Consider the following 24351-nt stretch of genomic DNA (forward strand, 5'->3'; position numbering starts at 1 on the left):
CTTTCCACTAACAAAATTAATGTCAATTGCGAATACAGACAATATGGCATTCTCTTAGCCAGAATGCCAACTCTGCCTGCAAATAGCTCTACAGAAAACTAATCCTCTTTTCTCTGAATATCTGACGGCCATTAACTGGCCAGAGGCTAAGATCCTGTAAAATCTGTGCACAATTATTTTTTCATTATAGAATGGATTTATGAAAGTTCTTTACTCTGACTGGCGACAGGAAGTGCCTCTATTTTGACTGGGTACTATCTTTAGAAGGCCTCAGTGAAAGGTCTACAACTACCAGGGATGCATGAATTCCTGACCATCTTCTCGTCTACACTAATCTGAAATATAAATTATAATCCAATTGAAAGAGAGATTACTTTCTAAGCAAGAGAGTCTTCCAGCTGTGTAAATGAGGAACTGTGGAAGCAATGAACTCAGGAGTCTGGGTAACGGGGGTAAGGAAAGGGTCAGAAATGGAGAGAGAGCTATATTTGCTGTGGACCTAGGGACTGTGAATTGAAGGCAGTGATCCATGAGTGTTCAAAAATTCATAACTACTACATAGAGCATGGGGATAAAAGGAGAAAGATTATTTCAGTGTAAGAATATGAAGCTGACCGCTTAACCCAATGACATCTAGAGCTGATTGGGAATTCTTCAAAGGAATGTTTTTCCATTGGAAAACAACAATGCACTGAAATTGTTGCTGATTTCTTTCATGAGCAAATAGATGATGTCCGAAGTGACCTTCTCCTGCATTTGATTTCCTTTCGTTCTCCCTCACTACATTCTCCCTCTCCACTCTGGTCACAGACACAGAAGATTGTTGTTTCTTCTCTAGCCTCTCCACTTGCAACAGGGACTCCATCCCATCCTAATTTTATGTCCTCCCACACTCTTCTCATTAACCTCTGGCTCTTTCCCCTAATGCAGACATGCTTTAGTTGCGCCCATCTTTAAAAACATCGTTTTCTGAACTCCACTTGCCTCTACAACCAGGACACCAACTCTCCCTTTTTTTCCCCCCCAGTTTTAATCTCACAAAGAACCCAAAAAGCGTAGACTGCTCACTCTTCATTATTATTTGTACTACAAATATTTGCTCCATAAAAAAGATAAACAGATGATAGTGCAGTCTACAAGTCGAACCATATGAATGTTTAGTACATCTGGCATATAAAATGGCTTGCAACACCAGCCGCAAAAAATGTCATTTGAAAGCCTGTTCTCACTTTTATGTGACACTGTAAATAAGAAGAGACAGCAGCAGTATCTCCTGCAAAGGTAAACAACTTTGTTTGTCTTAGTGATTGGCTAAACAGGTAAAAGAACTAAGTAGACCTGTAGGCTCTGAAGTTTCACATTGTTTTCTTTTGGAATGCACTTATGAAAAAAAATCTACATTTTTGTAAACTGTACTTTCACTACAAAGAAAAGCTTTTGCAAAAGGTAGATTGAAAAATGTTATTGCTTTTATCTCTTTTTACAGTGCAAATATTTGTAGTCAAAACCAATAATGAAGTGAGCATTGTACACTTTGCATTCTGTGCTCTAATTGAAATCAATGTACAGGTTGAACCTACCTCGTCTGGCCCTCTGGGGACCTGACCAGTGCCGAAGGAAAGAATTTGCCGGACTATGGGAGATCAGCATTGTCTAGCAGATTACCAACACTTGCACTGCCTCACCCCTGCTGCTGTTCCAAGCTCAGCTGCCTGGGGCAGGCACCCCACTAGTCCTCCAGGACACATGGCTCAGGGGAGAGTTTTTGGGGAAAACAAGTGGAGTGGGAGTAGTGGGTTATGGGGAGGAGTGGTGGTTGAGCAGGGATGGGAGGAGGAGTGGCCCTCCCCCAGACCAAGGGCAGTATGGGGAGGACTCGTGGGCCACAGTCCTCCATGTCCCTTCCCAGCAGTCACCACTCACTGTAAATCACTATGATTTAGGCTTTGTCTACACTTCTAAGTAAAGTGGCAGAGCTTTAGTGCCGCAGTGTGGTTGTGGCACCAGCACTGGGGAAAAACTTGACCTGTGCTGGGAGCCTGTTTACACCGGCACTATTCAGCACTGTAACTTGCTGCACTCATGGGCATGTGTTTTCACAATCCTGCGCAAGAAAGTTACAGTGCAGTAAAGCGGTAGTGTAAACAATCCCTTAGATACACAACCCTCCCCACCTCACAAACACAACCCAACAAATCACCCCAAATGCAGTCTTCTGTAATCAAGGAAATAGCAGCAGCAAGAACAGAAGACTCCACAAAGTCCAACATGGACAAACTATCTCTGTATATCTGAAAAGAGTTTACATGCCACAGCGATTAGCATTATAAAACCCCTAACAGATTAATTAGATAATAACTGAAGGTAGGCGCAAACCTGTGCAAGGGCTTGAAAAGGAGGAGTGTGAACTGTTTCTAACAATAGGGTTGCTGGTATGTTACTTTTACAGCATTTTTGAACAGCTTGCCTCCTGATTAACTTCAACATACTGACAGGGTAGAGCACTGCATCCCATACACAGTCAATATTTATCATCTAATGAACTCGAACAACTTACAATCAATAAGTTAGTCAGTTTGTGTTGCTACCACCTGTCACAAGAAGTGAACATAGAGATTTCAAGATCATCTAGAAAATACAGAACAGTAAGTAGTGCTTATGCCATATAGGAAGCAGCCAAATGTAGCAAGTACTTTCTATGCCTGACATGAAACAAAAAGTGCTGCTATCACTAACTGGACAGCCCTCTCTTCTGTTGAGTGCCTAAAATGAATGACATTAAGAGGCTGGAAACAAAAGATTAGATGCATGTGGGTGTAGCTTTGTGTGTTGTGGAAAAACGCATCTGCCAATAAAGCTTTATCTGAACTCCAAGAGGAAGCTACCACAAAATTTAAATCAATAGGAGTTATGGATGTTTCCTGCCTCTGAAAATCACGCCTCATGCTTAAGTTCATAATTATGACTTTAGCAGTCACGCTTTAGACACCCGGTTTATTCAATTTTGGTCTATGTTTCTCTGCAGGATGATATGTTTTCTACCTAGAATGCCCTGATTGGAAAGATAAACAGCCAAAGTCTTTTCTACTGCTTTCAAGGAGATTATGCCCCTCTTCCTCAACAAACTTCAGTGAAGAAATCTTTCCATCTAAAGACAAACAGCAAAGTAGAAATGGAAAATAAGTTAAGCAGAGATTTTTAGGGTGCATCCATTACAGAAGGGAATACTCTTTAATACTTCACTTTGTTAGAGTCCTTTCTCTTCTCCCATCCTGTGGATAATGCCAAAGAGCAAGTCACACTGACCGTACCCTTTATTAGCGTAAGTAGAAGGCAAATGGTGAAAAGCAGAAGTAAAGTTGTAAGAATACACTCTAATCCCAACCTTACAGTAATTTTAAAGGCATCCATTCCCAGTCCAAAGAGTTCCCCCTACCCCCCCACTTAGCACAAGGTAAGGACAAAGGGATTTGGAGTGAGAGAGAAGTGGCACTTATGACAAACTAAACTACCAGTAAATAATGTGCCCTTGTTATTCCTTCCCTTCTCCCATCTTGTCAGTAAATGTAGTGACAACCAGAGGATATAGAAAGCAGTCTCACAAGAGGTGAAAGGTATGCATGAGAAATTACTTGAATAACTGTTTGATGAGTATACACAAAGAACCACTTTATCACCCAAAAGATACCTTGAAGTGGCACCAGGACCAGGAAGACTACTGAGGAGGTCTGTGCCTTCAAGAGCTGGTCTGCAAAACTGGCCAGTTTGTAGCAGGTGTGGGTGCAGGAGATGTTCCTGGTGCACACTTTTACCACTCACTGTGCCATTACCCAGCATGCTAGAGACTGATGTAGTTTTCAGCAGAGCAATTCTCCAGTCTGTGATTCTTTAACTGTGACTCCATCTCTGAGCTAGGTCTTTGGAGACACTTACCTGAAATCAATATGAACAATCAAAGAAAAAACTGTAATTTCGCTTCTTATGACAGTTCTTCATGACGTGAGACTCATGTCCAGAAGCAGGTACAGATGAGATCCTTTGTGACGAATCTGAAAGAGCTTTCTTCTGGTCTGCCAACACCATGAATATCCAGTTTGATTTTCAAAATAGCTTTGTGCACTCAATGTAAAAGGCGAGGGCCCATCAAATGTCCAGTGAGTAAAGTCTTTGTTCTTAGCTGCTCAGATCAAGTTTAGGGTTAAAAATCAGGCAAGACAATATTCTGCTTGGAGTAAAATTAGGACACAACCTTTGGAAGGAATTCCACCTGAGGTCTAAGATGTACCTCCTTGTCCTTAAAGAAAACTCATATAGGGAGGGCTGGAGATGAACCTGTGAGAAAAGTAACTGTCTATGATGGATACAGAACGGACTGTACTCAGTGCAAGTTAGGCCTCAGATGGAATACTGTTTCCAATTTTGATCATCATAGCATAGAAAGGATATGGAGGAACTGGAAAGGATTCAGAGTCAAGCAGCAAAGATGTTCACAAAGATAAAACGCAAGGCATACTTTACAAGGTCAAAGGAATTTGTATGTTTAGTCTGGAAAAGAGGAAATGGGGCAGGCATCGGTGGTCTTCAGATACTTGAAGGGCTGACATTGAAAAGATGAAGAGAAGTTGTTCTTTCTTACCACAGAGGACAAGACAAGGGCCAATAACTTCAAGCCACAAGACAGCATATTTAGATAAATGTCAGGAAAAAATTTCTAACTCAATTAAGAGTAGAACAATGGAACAGACTACATATACAGATTGTGGGAGCTCTTTTCCCCGAGATTTTCACAAGGAAGCTGGATAACCATCTGCCATGGATGATTTAGACACAACAAACCCTGCATCTTGAAAGGGGATTAGAGAAGATGACTCTTTCAGTCCCTTCTAATCCTGTGATTCTACTCCTCCATTGGTCTGATGTCAGAGTGCAAGCTCTCAGAGAGAGATCATATTTTTGTTCTGTGTTTGTAGAACATCTAACACAATGTGTCCTGGTCCATGACCCGGACTCCTAAATATCATAGTAAAAGAAACAATGAGTGAAAACGACAAATTACAAATTTTAACCAGTTCTTTAAAGATTATTTTTCCTTTTTGTGAAATTTTAACACTATCCTTCCTTCTTTCCCATCCTACCTCACCACAGGGGCACCAATGATACTGCCAAGAATGGCCTTGAGTAGTTCAGTGTAGATTATATGGCACTGCAAAGAAGGATCAAGGAGTCTGAGGTGCAAGTTGTGTTCTCACCCTTCCTGCCTGTGGAAGGAAAAGGCTCAGGTAGGGATTGTTGAATTTGGAAATACATATGTGGTTGCACAGATGGTGTCAGAGAATAGGCTTTCGATTCTTTGATCGAGGGATGATGTTCTGGGCAGAAGAATTGCTAAGAAGAGATGGAATCCACCTAATTAACAGGCTTGCAAGCCTAGTGAGGAGGCATTTAAATTAGGTTTCTCAAGAGATGGTGACCTAAGCCCTGAGGTAAGTGGGGAAGTGGGATAATAGGAAGAAACACAAAAAGAAAGGCGCAACAGAGGAAAACCCCTGATTTGTTCTGTGAAAGTAATGCAAACTAGTCAGCTTTGCCTCAGTCCCCAGAAAAGTCGTGGAGGGGATCCTTAAGGAATCCATTTTGAAGTATTTGGAGGAGGATCAGGAATAGTTAATATGGATTTGCCAAGACCAACTCATGCCTGGCCAACTTGATTGCATTGTATGACAAGGTAACTGGCTTTTTGTATATGGGGTAAGGCGGTGAACATAATATACCCTCACTTCAGCAAGTTTTTGATATGTCTCCCACAATAGCCTCACCAGCAAGTGAAAGTAGTATGGATTGGATAAATTGACTGTACAGTGAATACAAAACAGTCTAGACTGTCAGGCTCAATGGGTAGTGAACAATGGCTCTATGTCTGGCTGGTTGCCAGTATCAAGCAGAGTACCCCAAGGATCAGTTCTGGAGCCTGTTTTGTTCAAATTCTCTTTTTCATGACCTAGATATGGGGATGCATTGCAGCTCAGCAAGTCTGCAGATGACACTAAACTAGGCAGAGATGTTGATGTACTGGAAAATCGGGATGGGGTCTATGGAGACAAACAAATTGGAGGACTGGGCCAAAAGAACAACTTAGGAAGAAGTTCAACAAGGACAAGCACAGAGCCCTGCACTTAGGAAGGAGAAATCTCAAGCACTACTACTGGCTGAGAACCAACTGGCTCAGAAGAAGTTCTGCAGAAAAAGGATCTGGGGATTACAGAGGATGAGAAGCTAGATATGAGCCAACAGTGTGAAGAAGGCTAACAGCATACTGGGTGCATTAGTAGGAGCACTGCCAGCAGATCTAGGGAAGTGATTATTCCCCTTTATTGGGCACTGGTAAGTCTGCATCTGGAGTACTGCAACCAATTCTGGGCCCTGAATTACTGCAAGGATATGGACAGACTAGAGAAGAGGCCAGCAGACATTGACAAAAATTATTAGAGGGTTGGAGCACATGACTTCTGAGGAGAAGCTGAGGGATTTGGGCTTATTTAGTCTACAGAAGCGAAGACTTTCGGGGGGGGGGGGGTGTTGAGGGATTTGATAACAGCCTTCAGCTCTCTGAAAAGAGGTTCCAAAGAGGAGGGAGAGGCTGTTCTCAGTGAAGACAGATGGCAAAACAAAGAGCAATGGTCTCAAGTTGCAGCTGGGGGGAGGTCTAGATTGGCTATTAGGAAAACTGTATCATTAGGGCTGGGTCTACACTCACCTGGAATATCAATGGCTGCTACGCAATTTTAGGTATGCCAGTCGCGTCCCAAAAACGAATTTTCAAGCCATTTATATTTGTCCCAGTCCCCACGGAAAAATGCTGACAGGAGAGCTCCTCCCATTGGCATTCCTTAATTCTTGCAGCTCGTAAAGAGTTCCAGGGTTGACATTGACCCTGAAATGTGCAGTTTCACATACGCACAAAATGGCACCCTGGAAGACCGAACCTAAGCATTCAATCTTCCACAGCAAGTGTACTCCCAGCATAGGAGAGTAGTAATGCTCTGAAACGCGTTACACAGGAAGACAGTAGAATCTCCTCCCCTACAGGTCTTCAGGTCCTGGCTTGACAAAGCCCTGGCTGGGATGACTTAGTTAGGATGGGTCTTCCTTTCAGCAGGGGGTGGACTCGATGACCTCCTAAAGTCTCTTCCAACCCTATGATTCTATGTTTAATAAAACTCTCAGTATACAGTCTCAAAAATATTTTACCAACAGTCTCGATGCAACCTTGTCAACCATCTTTGGAAGCAAAATACTGATGAATCAAACTAAACCACACTAAAAGAAATTCCATCCCCACAGAAGCCCTAAAGAAGTTGCAAAGAGAAAATACCCATGGTAAATTAAGTAAAAAAAGCAGTAAGGTGAGAAAGGTACAATTGAAAATAAGACAAAAAGACTCTTCTTCCCAACAGATGTCATCTGATCGCCAGAATAGCTTTTATTTATTGACATGGTTTAATTAATTTTTCGGGTAAGCAAATTATTTTGTTGGCATACACTGGTAAGCATACAAACAAAATGACCTAAGCAATATTTATATTACCTCTTGTCCCGATACTGCAATGTATTCTGCATAAGGGTTATTTATCAGTCGTCGTATCTCTTGAAGATGAAGTTGGATCTGGGAAGTCACTTTCTGAATGTCTTCCTTCCACTTTCTGATAGTAGGGAAGTCTGTAAGGTCCTTGAATAATTGGGTTTTATCTCCAGTTCTATTTATAAGAAACAGAAAAAAATGATACATTTCACTGTATTCTACTGTTTCACTTCCGCTGTTTATTTCCATCAGTAAACACAAGTTACCTGGCACCCACAAAGTTCTGAGTTCATGTTATGCATTCTCTCTCTCTCTCAAAATGTACATGAAGAAAAACATGCATTCCACAGATATGATTTCTCTGAAACAGTATACCACATTTATAAATTACACACAGAATAAATCCCCATATGCTTGCGTTTTTAGGCCAAGTTCTCAGAAGTTAGGAAATGCCTGAATGAAGGAAGCTGCCTGCGTAAGTTAATTTTGGCCTTCATGTGCATATACATTGTAAGATAGTATTTGATCATGTAATCAAAGTCTGTTTTTCCACCTTAAAAGTAAAATACTACCATCCCCACCTACAAAAGAAATATTTCTATTTTAGAACAGATACAAAAAAAATAACTGTTTGGTAATGTCATAGCACAGATGCCACACTGTGATCTGTTAAGCGATTAAAAAAAGCTGCTAGCACACCAATATGCTAGCTTCTTAGTTCTGACTGTTGTAAGAAAGGGCTATAATAAAGTGGACAGAAAGATGTTCAGACCAATGCTGAGAAAACATGGAGTGCCCGAGAATATAACAACTATGGTGAATGTCCTACACAGATCAGCTACACCAGTGATCAGGACATGTTTTTGAACAACGAACTTCTACAAAGTGAAAGTCAGACTGTCCCAAAACTTGGCTGCAACAAGGCTTAAGTTGTTTGTGGTACCAGCGGCTTATTTGTGGCTCCCAGACCCTTACTCGAAGGTAAAAAATTACTTAAAAACACATCACAACTAAGTATTTGAAAATTTCATCTAATTAATGAACAGGATGAAAGATTAATATACAATTACTTAAATTATTAATCAGACAAGGGACTGGGTTTTGACTGGCTATACATGATAAAATAAGTTTCAGGTTACTCCAGGCAACATCCCCATGCCCCTCAGGCTGTTCTGAAGAAGCTGGGACATGTCACTAGGCAACCTGAACCTCTGTTCTTGAGCAATGAGCAACCGTGTGCCACATCCACTACCCACTGGAATGTTGTATATGGAGTTTGGATAAGGAGTTGAATTTGGGCAGACTACTTGACAAAATGTGTCAGGTGATAAAACCTACAATGATTAAACCGTTCTGTGTACCTGAGATACAAACCCTTAATGCAAACATGTAGACATTTTACATGCATATTGCATTTCACCTAATTACTAAAAAAGAAAACAACATAAAAATCAGGGTTGTATATCTGCCCGGCCAAAAATAAAGATTCATCCTTGGGAATGGCATGTCCTCTTCCCTTCCTAGAGAAACAACAGTTATAGGGATGTGTTACTGGGGTAACAATGTCCCAGACAGCTAGTCAAATCCCAGCTCCTTATTCAAGCTTCATGCACAATGTGCAAGTGGGGTCAGAGTTTGGTATTTGGCAGCATACTGTACAGGAACAAAAGCTTTGGGTTGGCGAGTGACTTATTTCAGTTTCTTCACAATATTCTGAAAATCACAGGGACACACTTTATTTTGTCGTGTAGTCAGTCAAAACCCAACTCCTTATTCAAACTGAAGATGCAATAGTGGAAATGGAGAGGAGTGAGGTGGCAACATATTGCTCAGGACCAAAGTTTTGGGAGTGCTGAGTGGCATGTTCTACCTCCTGCAGAGTAGTCTGACAGTCACTGAAATGACCCTAGACTCATTTTGTCATGTTAAATCAGTCAAAAACATTACTCCTTATTCAATATCAAAGCAGGATGGGGGTGTGACAGGTGGCAGCATATTTTGCAAAAATGAAGCCTCAAGTCAGCTGACAAGGAGAGTGAAAATTGAAACAGGATGATGGGTGCAATAGGCACCTACATAAGACAAAGCCTCAATTATTGGGATTGCACCTTTAAAATCAGGACAAATCGATTTCCCTAGGATCAGCAAGTGGCATGTCTTAGCTCCAGCAGAATACTGACAGTCATGGAGAGTGATGCTTTGGGTTACTTTGTAATGTAGCATCAGCCAAACCCCAGCTCCTTACTCAACTACCATGTACAAAAAAAGGCAGTGGTGTACGAGTATGACATCTGACAACATGCTGCATAGGAATGAAGTTTCAGGCCAATAAAAGTGGAACATCCCAGCTTCTCCAGGACAGCGTCAGTTGCAGGGATATGTCATTTAAGGTGATCTGAAACTTACTTTGTCATATACATCCACTCAAAACCCAGTTCTCTATATGATTATTTAATTTAAAAGTGTGAGCTAAATGTTCATCATTTTAAAGAATATTCATATGACAGCATTTCTATTTCATCTTACACTTGTGTATTGTTCAACAATTTTGACTTCTGAATAAGGAAATGGGAATCATCACCTGGTACCAGAAACAAGAAGTTGGGAATAAAGAACAAACATCAGCCTCAGGATCTGCCCTCAGACCAATCCTGTTTATCATTCTCATGAAATACATGACCAGGAATAACACAAATGGAAAAGGTGAGACAATTGTACCTACGGATGACAAAGCAATATAGGCATCTGCAAAAGAAAACACTAGATTAAATAGCAAGCCAGTAGTATGACCAGCTAGACAAGCATAGGATGAAAATGAGCACCACTAAGATACAGGTCATATGGGTCAGTGGAGACGTCAGATGGAAAAAGGACAGAAATTAAGCAGTTAGATCAAATCAGATTGAAAAGCTCATGTACTTTGGTGGCTGGGTTATGGAAGATATCGAGCTGGAACACAAGCAGCCTGGACTCTTAGGAGCACATGGGTGTTACACATGACAAGCATATGCCACTGAGACTGAAGGATTAATCACAGAGAACAATGCTGTTCCATGCATTGTTTTATGTGCATGACCACAGGTAATCTCAACTCTTACAGGTGTTTGAGATGAGATGGTTTGTGCCATAGAAGTTGTTACACAAAGAGACAGGTTTTGAAATGCAAGTGTTAGGGTGGAACTCCCTAATATAGTTAATAAAATCCAAGAAGCATGATTTTGCTGATTTCAGTTCACAGAGGGCATAAATCAAGGGGACCTGGTGGAGACAGCATGGTAAGAAAGGTTAGTAGGAAAGAGTGCAAGGAAAGCCCAAAAAGTTATGGATGATTTTATCAGAGACAATGTGAAGAAGATGGACTTTAATGATACAGTGGACAAACAAAAATGTCTGATGCTTGCATGCAACATGCCTCCAGTCAACAGGATAATAGGAAGAAGACTTATGTCACAGCTATGAAATCTACTGCTATCTGAAGAGAAAATAAACCCAGGCATGTTAAAATATTAAAGATAAGTAAAAAAAATCCTCCTAATTGTACCCAATCCAACTTCTTTTTTCAAAACACTACAACAAGCTAGTAGTCATCAAGAGAAGAACACTGATATGAACTCTGACTCTGAGAGCTTAATACAGCTATTATACAAGAGAAAGTAAAGCTAGCATTTTATAATACCGGATGTTTCAGAAACAAAACTGTACTGCTGATTAGACCCATTTCCAGGGAAACTGTAGGAGAAAGACAGCTGCTCGCCAGCAGCTGATTATAAATACTCTGTCATTGTCTCATGATAGCTGCTTACTGAAAACAGAAAAGCAAATTTCCAAAAATGGCAACTGCAGATATTTAGACATTTTTAGGATTTTAAAGTCAGTAGTTCTTTTCAAAATAATTTTTATAGCAACAATATAAAATACAATAAAACCACCACAACACACAGACTATCAATAGTTATATCTACTTCTATATCAGTACAAAATACAAGATGGGCTAGGACAAAATACACATTTTGCTGGCAAAAGCACGAAACTCCTCCGCAAGTTGAAAATGCTCAACAAAGGCATGAGTGAGTTACCCAGTTTGAGTAAAACAAGTTCAAATAAACAAAGCAGTTTGAGTACTGGTCTGCTAAACCCAGGGTTGTGTGTTCAATCCTGGAGGGGGCTATTTAGGGACCTGGAGCAAATGAATTTAAAAAAAAAATTATCAGGGATAGTGATAGGTCCTGCTGTGAGTGCAGGGGATTGGACTTGATGACCTCTCCAGGTCCCTTCCAGCTCTGTGAGATATACATGTATATGTATATGTGCATTATGGCATGTAGTGATATTTGCTATTTGAACTCTTTTGGAGAAAACGATTTAAAAATTAGGCTAACATTTTCATTAGAATTTTTTTTTTATTACTCTATCTACAATATCAGTGTCTTAGTTATGTAGAGTACAGTGACAGAAAAAATAAGAACTAATATTTTATAAACTTCTAAACATTAGCTATATAAGAGTTTTTGTGTACATCAGGTATCACAATGATAAGGTTTTCTCTCTCATATCCTACCAAACACTTAACTGAATACTGTATATCAATAGAAAACCTATAATCCCCTTTATCCAATAGGATACAGCAAGTGTTTCTAACCTTTTAATTCTCTAATAGCCCTTAAATCTGTCACTGGTCCAAGAGCAAATACTGGCAGTCCTAGATGTTGGCTCAGTTAATTTTTCAATCCCTGCTGCGGAGAAAGACGAAAACATTTTTCTGTCAATTATTTTAAAATCAACATCTATTTTAGAAGTGCTCAGAGATTTGGAATATGAAATGTAATCCTATTAAAGACAGATCAGAAGGTGACGCATGAAGAGAAGGTCAGAAGACAGAAGGTGGCAAAAGAAATAAAATTAATTTCAGAATGGCTTATTTTGTGTGAGCTAAGGGATTTATTTTATTACTATGCTGGTATACATAATTAGATAGCACCTTTAATCAGAGGATCTCAAAGCACTTGACAAACTAAATCTCATAATACCCATATGAGGCAATTGTTTTGCAGAAATGGAACTTTCAGCAAAAAGTTCATTGAAATTTGTCTAAGGACATACAGGAAGTTGTGGCAGAGCTGGACACAAAGCTCAGATGCTTATATGGTTCCAGGCTCATTATATAAAAGACACAAAAAAGCTACACTGAACGAATATTCAAGGTTTCAAAGTCAAGCTCTTAAAATTAGTCAGGAGGGCAAAGGAAGAGCACTGAGAACATAAAAGGGATGGTCTCTGGCTATATTCACCCCCTCCTGGTGGAAAGGGGCATGATAATAAGGCAGTTAAAAGCAGGCTAATGAGGTGCTGACATACATATTCAGTGCCTCAGTAGGATGATGGCAGCCGCACGAACTTTGAACTGGCAGCATAGATGTGGGCAGATATGAAATAAGCACCACACTTCGACATTCCCTTACTCCCAATTAGTCAAAGTGGGGTGCTTATATTGAAGCTGTCTGCATCTACGTCTGCATTTCGAAGTCTGAACTTTGAAATTGGCATGACCGCCTTTATGCTAATGAGGTCCTGAATATGCATGTCAGAGCCTCATTAGCCTGCTTCGTACTGTCTCGTTACCATGCCCCTTCCGACAGGAGGGGGCAAGTGTAGAAGCAAGCCTCACTTCTCTCAGTTCCTGGGCCTGGCATCACAGAGTCTTCCCCAAGTCCAGAGGAGCAACTCCAGGAAGAGACCTGCCAAGCCCCTGAAGCCCTAAGCTGGAGCATGTGTTGTTGCTTTTGTAGGGCTGACACTTGAACAGTTCAGTCAGCACAGGAGCTGTGAGGGGCAGCAGCACGCTTAATACAGAAAGTATTTTCAGAAAATTTAGCTGCTGCCATACTGAAAAAAGTTGCTTAAGTTCCTAACCTGATCTCATTTGGATGAATTTTCACAGGCATGGGAAATGGGACATCCCCAACTCCACACAACTCCCCTCCCGCACACCTTATCAAATTTCATGTCCATGCACTGATATATCAAACTTCTCAACATACTGGCTGTAAGAATTTTTTTTTTCTTGCAAGAGCAAACAACGTATTTTTCTCCTATCCTCATTCTCAGATACAACTGAAGCATTCTGGATGAAACTTTCCAAAATTACTGAGCCAGAAGCATTCATCCAGCACGGAAAATTTCAGCCTGAAAGGTGGGTGAGATAATACTTTTAATTGGATCATCTTCTCGTGGGGGGGGGAGAGACGGTTTCCAGCTCACGCGGAGCTTTTCTTCATTTCTGGAAATGATCTAGGAGTGTAACAGCTCAATATATGATGGAACAGATTGTTTAGCATAAGTAGCTAACACCTATGCCAATCTGTTTAATCTTGTACTGAGGTGTGACACTCATTTGGTCCAATAAAAGATATTACCTCACCTTCTGTCTCTAATACCTTGAGAACAACACAGCTACAATACTATGGCTGCTTCTACACATGCCACCTCCTATCGGGGGTGGCACAGTAATGAGTCAATTTGAAGCAGGCTAATGAGACGCTAACATGCATATTCAGTGCCTCATTAGCATACAGCCACATAAATTTCAAAGTGTAGACTTCGAACTACAGATTGACAATGTAGATGGGGGCAGCTTCAAAATAAGCGCCCTACTTTGACATTCCCTTACTCTCAGTGATAGTGATGCTGAAACGTTAAGGGAGATTAGAGAGGCTATCAAAATAAAAAACACAGTAATAATAGGAGATTTCAATTATCCCCATACTGATTAGGTGCATGTCACCTCAGGACGGGATTCAGAGATTAAATTTCTTGATGCCTTAAATGACTGCTTCTTGGAGCAGCTAGTACAGGAACCCACAAGGGGAGAGTCAATTCTCGATCTAGTCTTGACTGGAACGCAGGATCTAGTCCAAGAGGTAACTGTTACTGGACCGCTTGGAAATAGTGACCACAATATAATAACTTTTAATATTCCTGTGTTGGGAAGAACACCGCAGCGGTCAAATACTCTGGCATTTAATTTCAAAAAGGGGAATTACACTAAAATGAGGAAGCTAGTTAAACAGAAACTAAAAGGTAGAGTAATTAAACTAAAATCCCTGGAAGCTGCATGGAAACTGTTTAAAGACACCATACTAGAGGCCCAACTTAAATGTATACCCCAAATAAAAAAACACAGTAAGAGACCTAACAAAGAACCACCATGGCTAAACAGCCATGTTAAAAAGGCAGTGAGAGAGAAAAGGGCAGCTTTTAAAAAGTGGAAGTCAAATCCTAGTGAGGAAAATAGAAAGGAACATAAACACTCCCAAATTAAGTGTCATAATGTAGTAAGAAAAGCCAAAAAAGATTTTGAGGAACAGCTAGCCAAAAATTCAAAGAACAATAGTAAAATGTTTTTTAAATACATTAGAAGGAGGAAGCCCGCTAAAAAAGCAGTGGGGCCCTTGGACGATAAAGATATAAAAGGAGCGATCAAGGAAGACAGTGCCATTGCGGAGCGATTAAATGATTTCTTTGCTTCAGTCTTCACGGCTGAGGATGTTACAGAGGTTCCTAAATCTGAGCCAGCCTTTTTAGGTGACAAATCTGAGGAACTCACTCAGATTGAAGTGACATTAGAGGAGGTTTTGGAGTTAATTGATAAGCTGAATAGTAACAAGTCTCCAGGACCAGACGGCATTCACCCAAGGGTTCTGAAAGAACTCAAATGTGAAATTGCGGAGTTATTAACAGTGGTTTGTAACCTATCCTTTAAATCCACTTTGGTACCAAATGACTGGAAGACAGCAAATATAACGCCAATATTTAAAAAAGGCTCTAGAGGAGACCCTGGCAATTATAGACCGATAAGTTTAACATCAGTACCGGGCAAATTAGCAGAAACACTAGTAAAGAATAAAATTGCAAGGCACGTAGAAGACCACGAATTGTTGGGCAAAAGTCAGCATGGTTTCTGCAGAGGGAAGTCGTGACTGTCTAATCTATTAGAATTCTTTGAAGGGGTTAATAAACATGCGGACAAGGGGCACCCAGTGGACATAATATACCTGGATTTCCAGAAAGCCTTTGACACGGTCCCACACCAAAGGCTTTTATGTAAATTAGGCGGTCATGGGATAGGAGGAAAGATCCTTTCATGGATCGGGAATTGGTTAAAAGACAGAAAACAAAGGGTTGGAATAAATGGTAAATTTTCACAATGGAGGAGGGTAACTAGTGGTGTTCCCCAGGGGTCAGTCCTGGGACCGATCCTGTTCAACTTGTTCATCAATGATCTAGAAAATGAGGTAAGCAGTGAGGTGGCAAAGTTTGCAGATGACACCAAGTTGTTCAGGACAGTCAAAAGCAAAAGGGATTGTGAAGAACTACAAAAAGATCTCAGCAAACTGAGTGATTGGGCAGCAAAATGGCAAATGAAATTTAATGTGGGTAAGTGTAAGGTAATGCATGTTGGAAAAAATAACCCAAATTACACGTACTACATGATGGGGACAAATTTAGCTACGACAGATCAGGAAAGGGATCTTGGAGTTATAGTGGATAGTTCTCTGAAGACATCCACGCAGTGTGCAGCGGCAGTTAGTAAGGCAAATAGAATGTTAGGAATTATTAAAAAAGGGATAGATAATAAGACAAAAGATAGCATACTTCCCCTATATAAAACTATGGTACGCCCACATCTTGAGTACTGCGTGCAGATGTGGTCTCCTCACCTCAAAAGAGATATATTGGCATTAGAAAAGGTTCAGAAAAGGGCGACTAAGATGATTAGGGGCTTGGAATGGGTCCCATATGGGGAGAGGCTAGAGAGACTGGGACTTTTCAGTTTGGAAAAGAGGCGATTGAGGGGCGATATGATAGAGGTATATAAAATCATGAATGGTGTGGAGAAAGTGAATATAGAAAAATTATTTACCTTTTCCCATAATACAAGAACTAGGGGACACCAGATGAAATTGATGGGTAGTAGGTTCAAAACTAATAAAAGGAAATTTTTCTTCACACAGCGCACAGTCAACCTGTGGAACTCCTTGCCCGAGGAGGCTGTGAAGGCCAGGACTCTATTAGGGTTTAAAAAAGACCTTGATAAATTTTTGCAGGTTAGGTCCATAAATGGCTATTAGCCAGGGATAAAGTATGGTGCCCAGCCTTCAGAACAAGGGCAGGAGATGGACGGCAGGAGGTAAATCACTTGATCATTGTCTTCTGTTCTCCTTCTCTGGGGCACCTGGCATTGGCCACCGTCGGCAGATGGGATGCTGGGCTGGATGGACCTTTGGTCTGACCCAGTATGGCCAGTCTTATGTTCTTATGTTCACAAAATTAGATCGGAGTAAGGGAATGTCGAAGTGGGGCACTTATTTCAAAGCTGCCCCCATCTATGCTGTCAATCTGCAATTTGAAGTCTGCACTTTGAAATCCGCATGGCTACCGTTATGCTAATGAGGTGTTGAATATGCACATTGGCACCCCATTACTATGCCACCTCCGATGGGAGGTGGCATGTGTAGAATCAGCCTGCGTGTGTTGCATGAATGGTTTAAGTTTGGCAAACTATAAGCAAAGACAGATCTTCTAATGGGAAGTGCCAGGCAACCTTAAATATGAGTCTACTTATGCAATCTATAATGTACATTTTTCATTTATGTATTACATGAATAAGGGTTATAATATAAAATTCACACATCGAGTTCAGTAAGAAAGACTACAAGGAATAAAAGATGTGTTTTCTTTACTTACTTGGCTGCTTCTTCATTAAGTATCTTTAAATAATGTTTCACTGGGCAGAGGAGCTCAGGAATTTCCAAGAGGGCCATCTGCAGCAAGGGAGTTTTCACTTGGGAATGTATAGCTGGAACCAGAGCTTGAAGTTCTGTCTCCAAGCGAGACAGAGTGCTGACTATCAAGAAGAACTCTTGCGTTGAACACTGAAAGTGAGGAAAAGTTTTAATTTAAATTCTCACAATGCTGTATGTTCCAGGATTCCCCACTTATACCCTGCTTCACTTACACAATGTACATGCTTAATTTTTAAGTATTAAAATATTACTTGATGATCTTTTGTTCAAAAGGTAAACCTGATGAATTAAATGATGTATTACTTATTACAGAAATGCCAAGGAACTAACTTAAAATGAGCCTCATGCTAAGCACTGTACACTCATCCCTCACTATACAAGTGCAACTGGCTCCCAACTTACTGCTTGTAGGCGAAAACTTGTAAGAGGGCCCATTAAATTACCATTAAATACATGTAAAAGTGTCTGATTGGTTCCTAATACTCCAAACTCAGCAAAACAGTGGCAGCAGGTGGCACTGCTTTAGGAAGGTAAGTGAACCTTGGGTTGGAATCGGGGTTGGAGAGGGTTAAAGGCTGGGGGTCAGTTTGGAATCATGAGTGGGAGGGAAGGTTAAAACCTGAAGGTGGCTCTGGTGGAGGAGGTGGTGGCTTGTTCCTCTGGGCTGCAGCAGAGGTATGGGGGGACAAATGGGGGGTGAAGCAGGCAGGGAGGTTCGGAAGGGGACAGGCACGTGTTGGGAGCAAGCTGGGAGGGATGCATGGGGAGCTGTGGGCTGAGTGCTGGGATCGGGCTGGGCAGGACTGAGGAGCTCCCCACACCCTGGCCAGGGACCCCGCAGCTGGCTCAACTACAGCCGCAGGGCTGCAGGTCAGCCTGCACCCTGGTCAGGGACCTCACAAGAGGCTCGTATGAGCGGGCAAAGTTCACTCAGATAGTGAACAGTGGTAAGTATATGCATCCTCGTTTTACCAAGTACTCATAAGTAAGGTAGTCGTTAAATGAGGGATGAGCGTACAAACATGAAATAAGAGAGTCCCTGCCTCAAAGATCACAGTGTAAGGATATTGGAAAGCCTGAGGTCTTCATCTGTAGCCAGACTGGAAAAGGAGCAACCATTAGTTGAAAAGAAGAAAATCACACGCTCACATCCCATCTAAATTACACTTAAATAGTGTAATAACAGGCTTTTAAGGAGGAGACCCTGTCCTAATGGCAACTAATATCATGAATGGTGTGGAGAAAGTGAATATTGAAAAGTTATTTACTTGCTCCCATAATGTAAGAACTAGAGGACACCAAGGCCGTGTCTTCACGAGCCCCAAACTTCGAAATGGCCACGCAAATGGCCATTCTGAAGTTTACTAACGAAGCGCTGAAATGCATATTCAGCGTTTCATTAGCATGCGGGCGGCCGCTACACTTCGAAATTGACGCGCCTTGCTGCTGCGCGTCTCGAAAAGGAGCACCGTCTGGACGAGACGCGCGGCGGCGAGGCGCGTCAATTTCGAAGTGTAGCGGCCGCCCGCATGCTAATGAAGCGCTGAATATGCATTTCAGCGCTTCATTAGTAAACTTCAAAATGGCCATTTGCGTGGCCATTTCGAAGTTTGGGGCTCGTGTAGACATAGCCCAAATGAAATTAATGGGTAGCAGGTTCAAAACTAATAAAAGAAAGTTTTTCTTCACACAGCGCAGTCAACCTGTGGAACTCCTTACCAGAGGACGCTGTGAAGGCCAGGACTCTAACAGAGTTTAAAAAAGAGCCTGATAAATATTTGGAGGTCAGGTCCATAGATGGCTATCAGCAAAGGGGTAAGGTATTGTGCCTAGCCTTTCGTCAAAGGTGGGAGATGGATGGCAGGAGACAAATTGCTTGATCATTGTCTTCAGTTCACCTCCTCTGGGGCATCAGGCATTGGCTACTGTCGGCAGACAGGATACTGGGTTAGATGAACCTTTGGTCTGACCCAGTATGGCCGTTCTTATGTTCTAATAACACCAAATAAAGAAAGTGATCTCAAAATGGCTAATGAAAACTAGCTTGATAGCATTGTGTGTGGCAAGAAACCACATATTAATAGCTTATCAATTAATTGTCTGTCTGCTGTATAAATAATTTTGCGAGGTGTCAATCAATTAGGTTCCTGGGATATAACTGGTGTAGGGATCACAATATGTTAGGATTGGTTGGTTAATTTTTTGTGAAATAACTGGTTATGGAAGGATTCAAGTTGCAATATTTTAACTGGTGTCCAAGAAGGAGACCAACAACGGAGGGAAAGAGGCAACAGAAAGAACAACAAAGAAAGACCTGGAAGAAGAACCACCTCCAAGACACAGCCTAAAATCAGAGCTGCCAAGAATCCTCTGCACAACTGTGACATGGAGCAAACAGTAAGCAAATGCAACTAAGCTTGCCTGGCCAACAGGAGAAGTTCACCTGCCTTGATCAGGACTGGTGAGCAAGGTACTGTATGCTTAACCTATGTAGTCTGTTTTCTTCATAATAGTTAATAAAGAGAGAGTAAAGATGTTACTGTGTAAGCTCTTTCAATGGTAAAAGATCCTGCAATCCTGCAGGATGTTATAACTTGAGCCTTAGGAATTGTTAAGCACAGATATTTAAATTAACAGGGTTACACCTTGAGCCCTAGGAACTAGGTAAAGCTGCGTGCCCGTATCGTGCTGGAATGACAGAGAATTTTGTGCAGGTAAAAGAATATATCTAAATAGACAAGACAAAGGGTAAAGAAAAGGAATATAATAGACAAGAAGAATGAGCTGTGATGGTGTGCAAACATGTTAGCACCACAGTTTTGAAATGTTTTTGGTTGGTGGGGTTGGGGGAGAGGGAGAGAGAGAGAGAATGTGTGTGTGTGAGAGAGGGAGGCACAGAGAGATTAAATTATTTATCTTTTTGGGCAGAATTATCAGAATTATAACACAAGGAAAAGGAGAGTGGACATGAGAAAGGAAGGAAAAGGTGTTTGCAGCACACAATCAATAAGAATAGTGAAGAAATGTCCAGAGTGAAAACTGCAGAAAGCAGTTTGATGTCTTCATCAATATTCAACAGCCCCTGCTTAAATTGCTCCTGGAGCAACTCTTATCAGATTCAGTCTCAAGATGGCTCCCCTCTGCAGTTTTACCCACACACCACTTGGTGTTCGGGAAAGAAAGGAATGTCACTGCATAGATCCTAATACCCCATAAAATTATGGCTTTCCCTGCACAGTTCCTGACCAAGGGAGCGCTGGGGATGAGAAGCGAAGCTCCCTGCCACTTTCCAATGCAGAAATATTGGCTTAGAAAACAATTATTCTCCTTCCTCCCTTAAGCAAATTGCTACTAGTATAACCAAACATTAGGTGATTCAATGTAGCTCGCATATCAAATGATTGTAGAATGGATTCACTTTATCTACACTAACAAATCTGCTTGACAACAGATATCTTCAATGTATTTAATCAGCATCGGAATGTATGAAGACACATCGCATAATTATCACAAAACAACACATTAGACATTGTTAAGAAGTATGTAAAAGAGTATGTAGTACATGAAGGAAGACAGAAAAGGCAAAGTCAGTAAAGGCAACTACACCACTGTCAAGGGAAGCTTTGGAAAAAGCTGCACAGCTCCAGATATAAATATTGGACAGACCAGAAGATGACGCTTGGAAACCATCTGCCAATTTCTCATATAGATAGAATTTCACAAGCAGAACTGAACTCTCAAGACATTTGCATGCAGACATTATAAACTCTGATTTTATAGTCACTTGACTATGCATATAAAGCCATAAGAGAGACGCTCTATTTTCACGATATATGTAAAGATTACAAGACAACTCATTCTCACTGGATCACCTACAGCTCTCTCTATGTCATGGTCAGTCCAAACAGTTTTTCATAAAGGGGAAAAGCACCAAAAGATGTCCTCGAAAAAACAGAATAAAATAATTCCTAGTCCTTTTTAAATATTGCTGCCTATAAGCCAAATACAGGATGAAAGATGGACCAATGGATTTTTTCAAACAGCTTCTGAGGAGTGTTCCTCCTGGAAACAAAGCCTTACGACTGAACTACCTTATTCACTTTTTTTTGTGTGTGTTACTAAGACTAGAATGGTACTACAGGTATCTCATCACCTTGATCTAAAGTGATCTAAAAAAGAAGTTTCTATGTATCTCAAGACACTAATGATTGCATTCAATTCCACAACTCAGTTTATCAATCTACAGTTTTCAGTTAAAAAGAAATTAAGACTTTTATGCCTTTATTTCCTTTCTCAGGTGACTAATAGACTACCCTAAATAATTATATCTCTGCGCATCTATCCAAATCATCAAACTCTACAAATTCACACCATACTTAATTTGTACCTGTGTTTCATTAACAACTTTTAACTTAATTGCCTACAAATAATCATTTGGAGTCAATTAATGAGTAGGAGTGCTGAGCCTGGAAAATGCATTGTGCTCATTTATTATATAGAAACTTAACAGGAATTTTTACAACTCATATGAGAATAATAGTGTCTTAGACAATACAAGATTGAAATAATAAATTATGAGGTGTTTATACGTACATTAATATTTGGTCTATTAGGAATATTTCTAGATGTTCCTTATTTGATATTTTTCTGAATATAGCATAGGCAGGGGGTTTTCTACAGCCCCACAGGACCACGGTAAGTACGTGGGGGCACTGGAGCAGCCTCCATGGCCACGTGCCCCGGCCAAGGATTGCTGGGAAGAAATGGGATCCACCTAATGAAGACAGGAAAGAGCATCTTTGTGAGCAGGCTTGCACACCTAGTGAGGGGGATATTAAACTAGGTTCATCGGAGAATGGTGACACAAGCCCTGAGGTAAGTAGGGAAGGAGTAGAGAACAATAAGGTAGGTTTCCTGGGTGAAGAGAAGAAAGTGGGTCCATCAGTCACTTCTATAAGGTGCTTGTATATAAATGCAAGAAGCCTGGGGAACAAACAGGAGGACCCTGCCACAGTCAAACAAGTATGAGGTGGCTGGAATAACGGAGACTAGGTGGGATGATTTGCATAACTGGAGCGTGGTCATGGAAGGTATAAACTATTTAGGAAGGACAGATAAGGGAGAAAAGGAGGAGGAATTGTGCTCTATGTGAGGGAGCAGTATGATAGTTCAGAGCTCCAGTATAAGGAGGGAGAAAAACCAGATGAGTGTATTTGGGTTAAGCTTAGAGGCAAAAACAACAGGTGATATTGTAGTTGGTGTCTGCTATAGACTGTCAGATCAGGGAGATGAGGACTTCTTTAGACAACTAAGAGAAGCTTCCACATCACAGGTCCTGGTTCTCACGGGAGACTTCAATCATATGGACATTTATTGGGAGACCAATACAGCACCACACTGACAATCCAGGAAGTTTTTGGAGAAAGTTGGAGATAACTTATTGAAACAAGTGCTGAAGGAGCCGACCCAGGGGCTGTGCGCAACTTGACCTGCTGCTCACAAACAGGGAAAAACCAGTAGGACAAATAGAAGTGGCTGTCAACGTAGGCTGCAGAGACCATGAGATGGTAGATTTCAGGATCCTGACAAAAGGAAGAAAGGTGAGCAGTAATATACAGACCCTTGATTTCAAAAGAGCAGACTTCGTCTCCCTGAGAGAACGAAGATTATGGGGAAAGAGTTCAGGAGAACCGGCAGTATTTTACAGATATCTTACTGAAAGCACAGGAACGAACCATTCTGCTGCATTGCAAGAAATGCAGATATGGTAGGCAACCAGCTTGGCTTAACAGGGAAATCCTCGGTCATCTTAAACTCAAAAAGAATGTATATAAGAAGTGGAAACGTGGACAGTTGACTAAGGAGGAGTGTAAATACAGGGCTGGAGAATGCCAGGCAATAATCAGGAAAGCGAAAGCACAACTGGAACTGCAGCTGGCAAGGGATGTGAAGGGTAACAAAAGGGTTTCTACAGGCACGTTAACAATAAAAGGGTTACCAGGGAAGGTGTGGGGCTATTACTGGATGAAAGAGGTAATCTAGTGACAGATGATGCAAGAAAAGCTGAAACTCTCAGTGCTTTTTTTTGTCTCAGTTTTCATGAACAAGGACAGCTCCGACACTACAGTGGTATACAATGCAGTATGGGAAGGTGGAGGGCAGCCATCAGTGGGGAAGGAGTAAGTTAAGAGCTACCTAGAAAAACTAGATGTTCAAAAATTCATGGGTCTGGAGTTAATATACCTAAGGGTATTGAGGGAATTGGCAGATGTCATTGCTGAGACTTTGGCTATTATCTTTGAAGACTCTTGGAGATTGGGAGAGATCCCAGATGACTGGAAAAAGGCAAATGCAGTGCTCATTTTTAAAAAAGGAAAGAAGAAAATCCACTGACCGGTCAGCCTTAACTCAATCCTTTGGAAAATAACAGAGAGGAACCTCAAGGAATCCATTTTGGAACACCTAGAAGAGGGGAAGAGATCAAGAGTAGTCAACACAGATTCACCAAGGCCATGTCATGCCTGACCAATCTGATTAACTTCGATGACAAGGTAACAGGCTCTGTGGACATGGGGAAGTCAGTGGATGTGATGTACTTTGACTTCAGCAAAGCTTCTGATAGTCTCCCACAACATTCTTGCCCATAAGCTGAGGAAGTATGGATTGGATCCGCGGACTATAACATGGACAGAAAGATAGCTTGACAGTTGGGCTCAACGGGTAGTGGTCAATAGCTCAATATCTGGATGGCGGTCTATTTCAAGCAGGGTGCCGCAAGGCTCAGTTCTGGGACCAGTGTTGTTCAACATCTTTATTAATGACCTGGATGAGGGACTGGAATGCACCCTCAGCAAGTCTGCAGGTGACACTAAGCTAGCGGGAGAGGCAGATATGTTGGAGGGTAGAGATAGGATCCAGAGTGGCCTGGATAAATTAGAGGACTGGGCCAAAAGAAATCTGATGTGCTTC

The 24351-nt window shown here is 41.3% G+C and overlaps 1 protein-coding gene across 2 annotated transcripts in view; it reads right to left on the minus strand.

Moving 5' to 3' along the window:
- MSH3 (mutS homolog 3) overlaps nucleotides 1–24351 on the minus strand; it is a 170252-nt gene that overhangs the window by 66189 nt on the left and 79712 nt on the right. For both annotated transcript variants that reach the window (XM_074995384.1, XM_074995383.1), the window contains exons 14-15: nucleotides 17324–17511; nucleotides 7586–7754 (exon numbers count right to left, since the gene is read on the minus strand). In XM_074995384.1, coding sequence (XP_074851485.1) covers nucleotides 7586–7754; nucleotides 17324–17511 — 357 coding nt within the window. The remainder of the gene's footprint in view (nucleotides 1–7585; nucleotides 7755–17323; nucleotides 17512–24351) is intronic.

Source organism: Carettochelys insculpta, chromosome 5 (genome assembly GCF_033958435.1).
Source record: "Carettochelys insculpta isolate YL-2023 chromosome 5, ASM3395843v1, whole genome shotgun sequence".
NCBI classification, from domain to species: Eukaryota; Metazoa; Chordata; order Testudines; family Carettochelyidae; genus Carettochelys; species Carettochelys insculpta.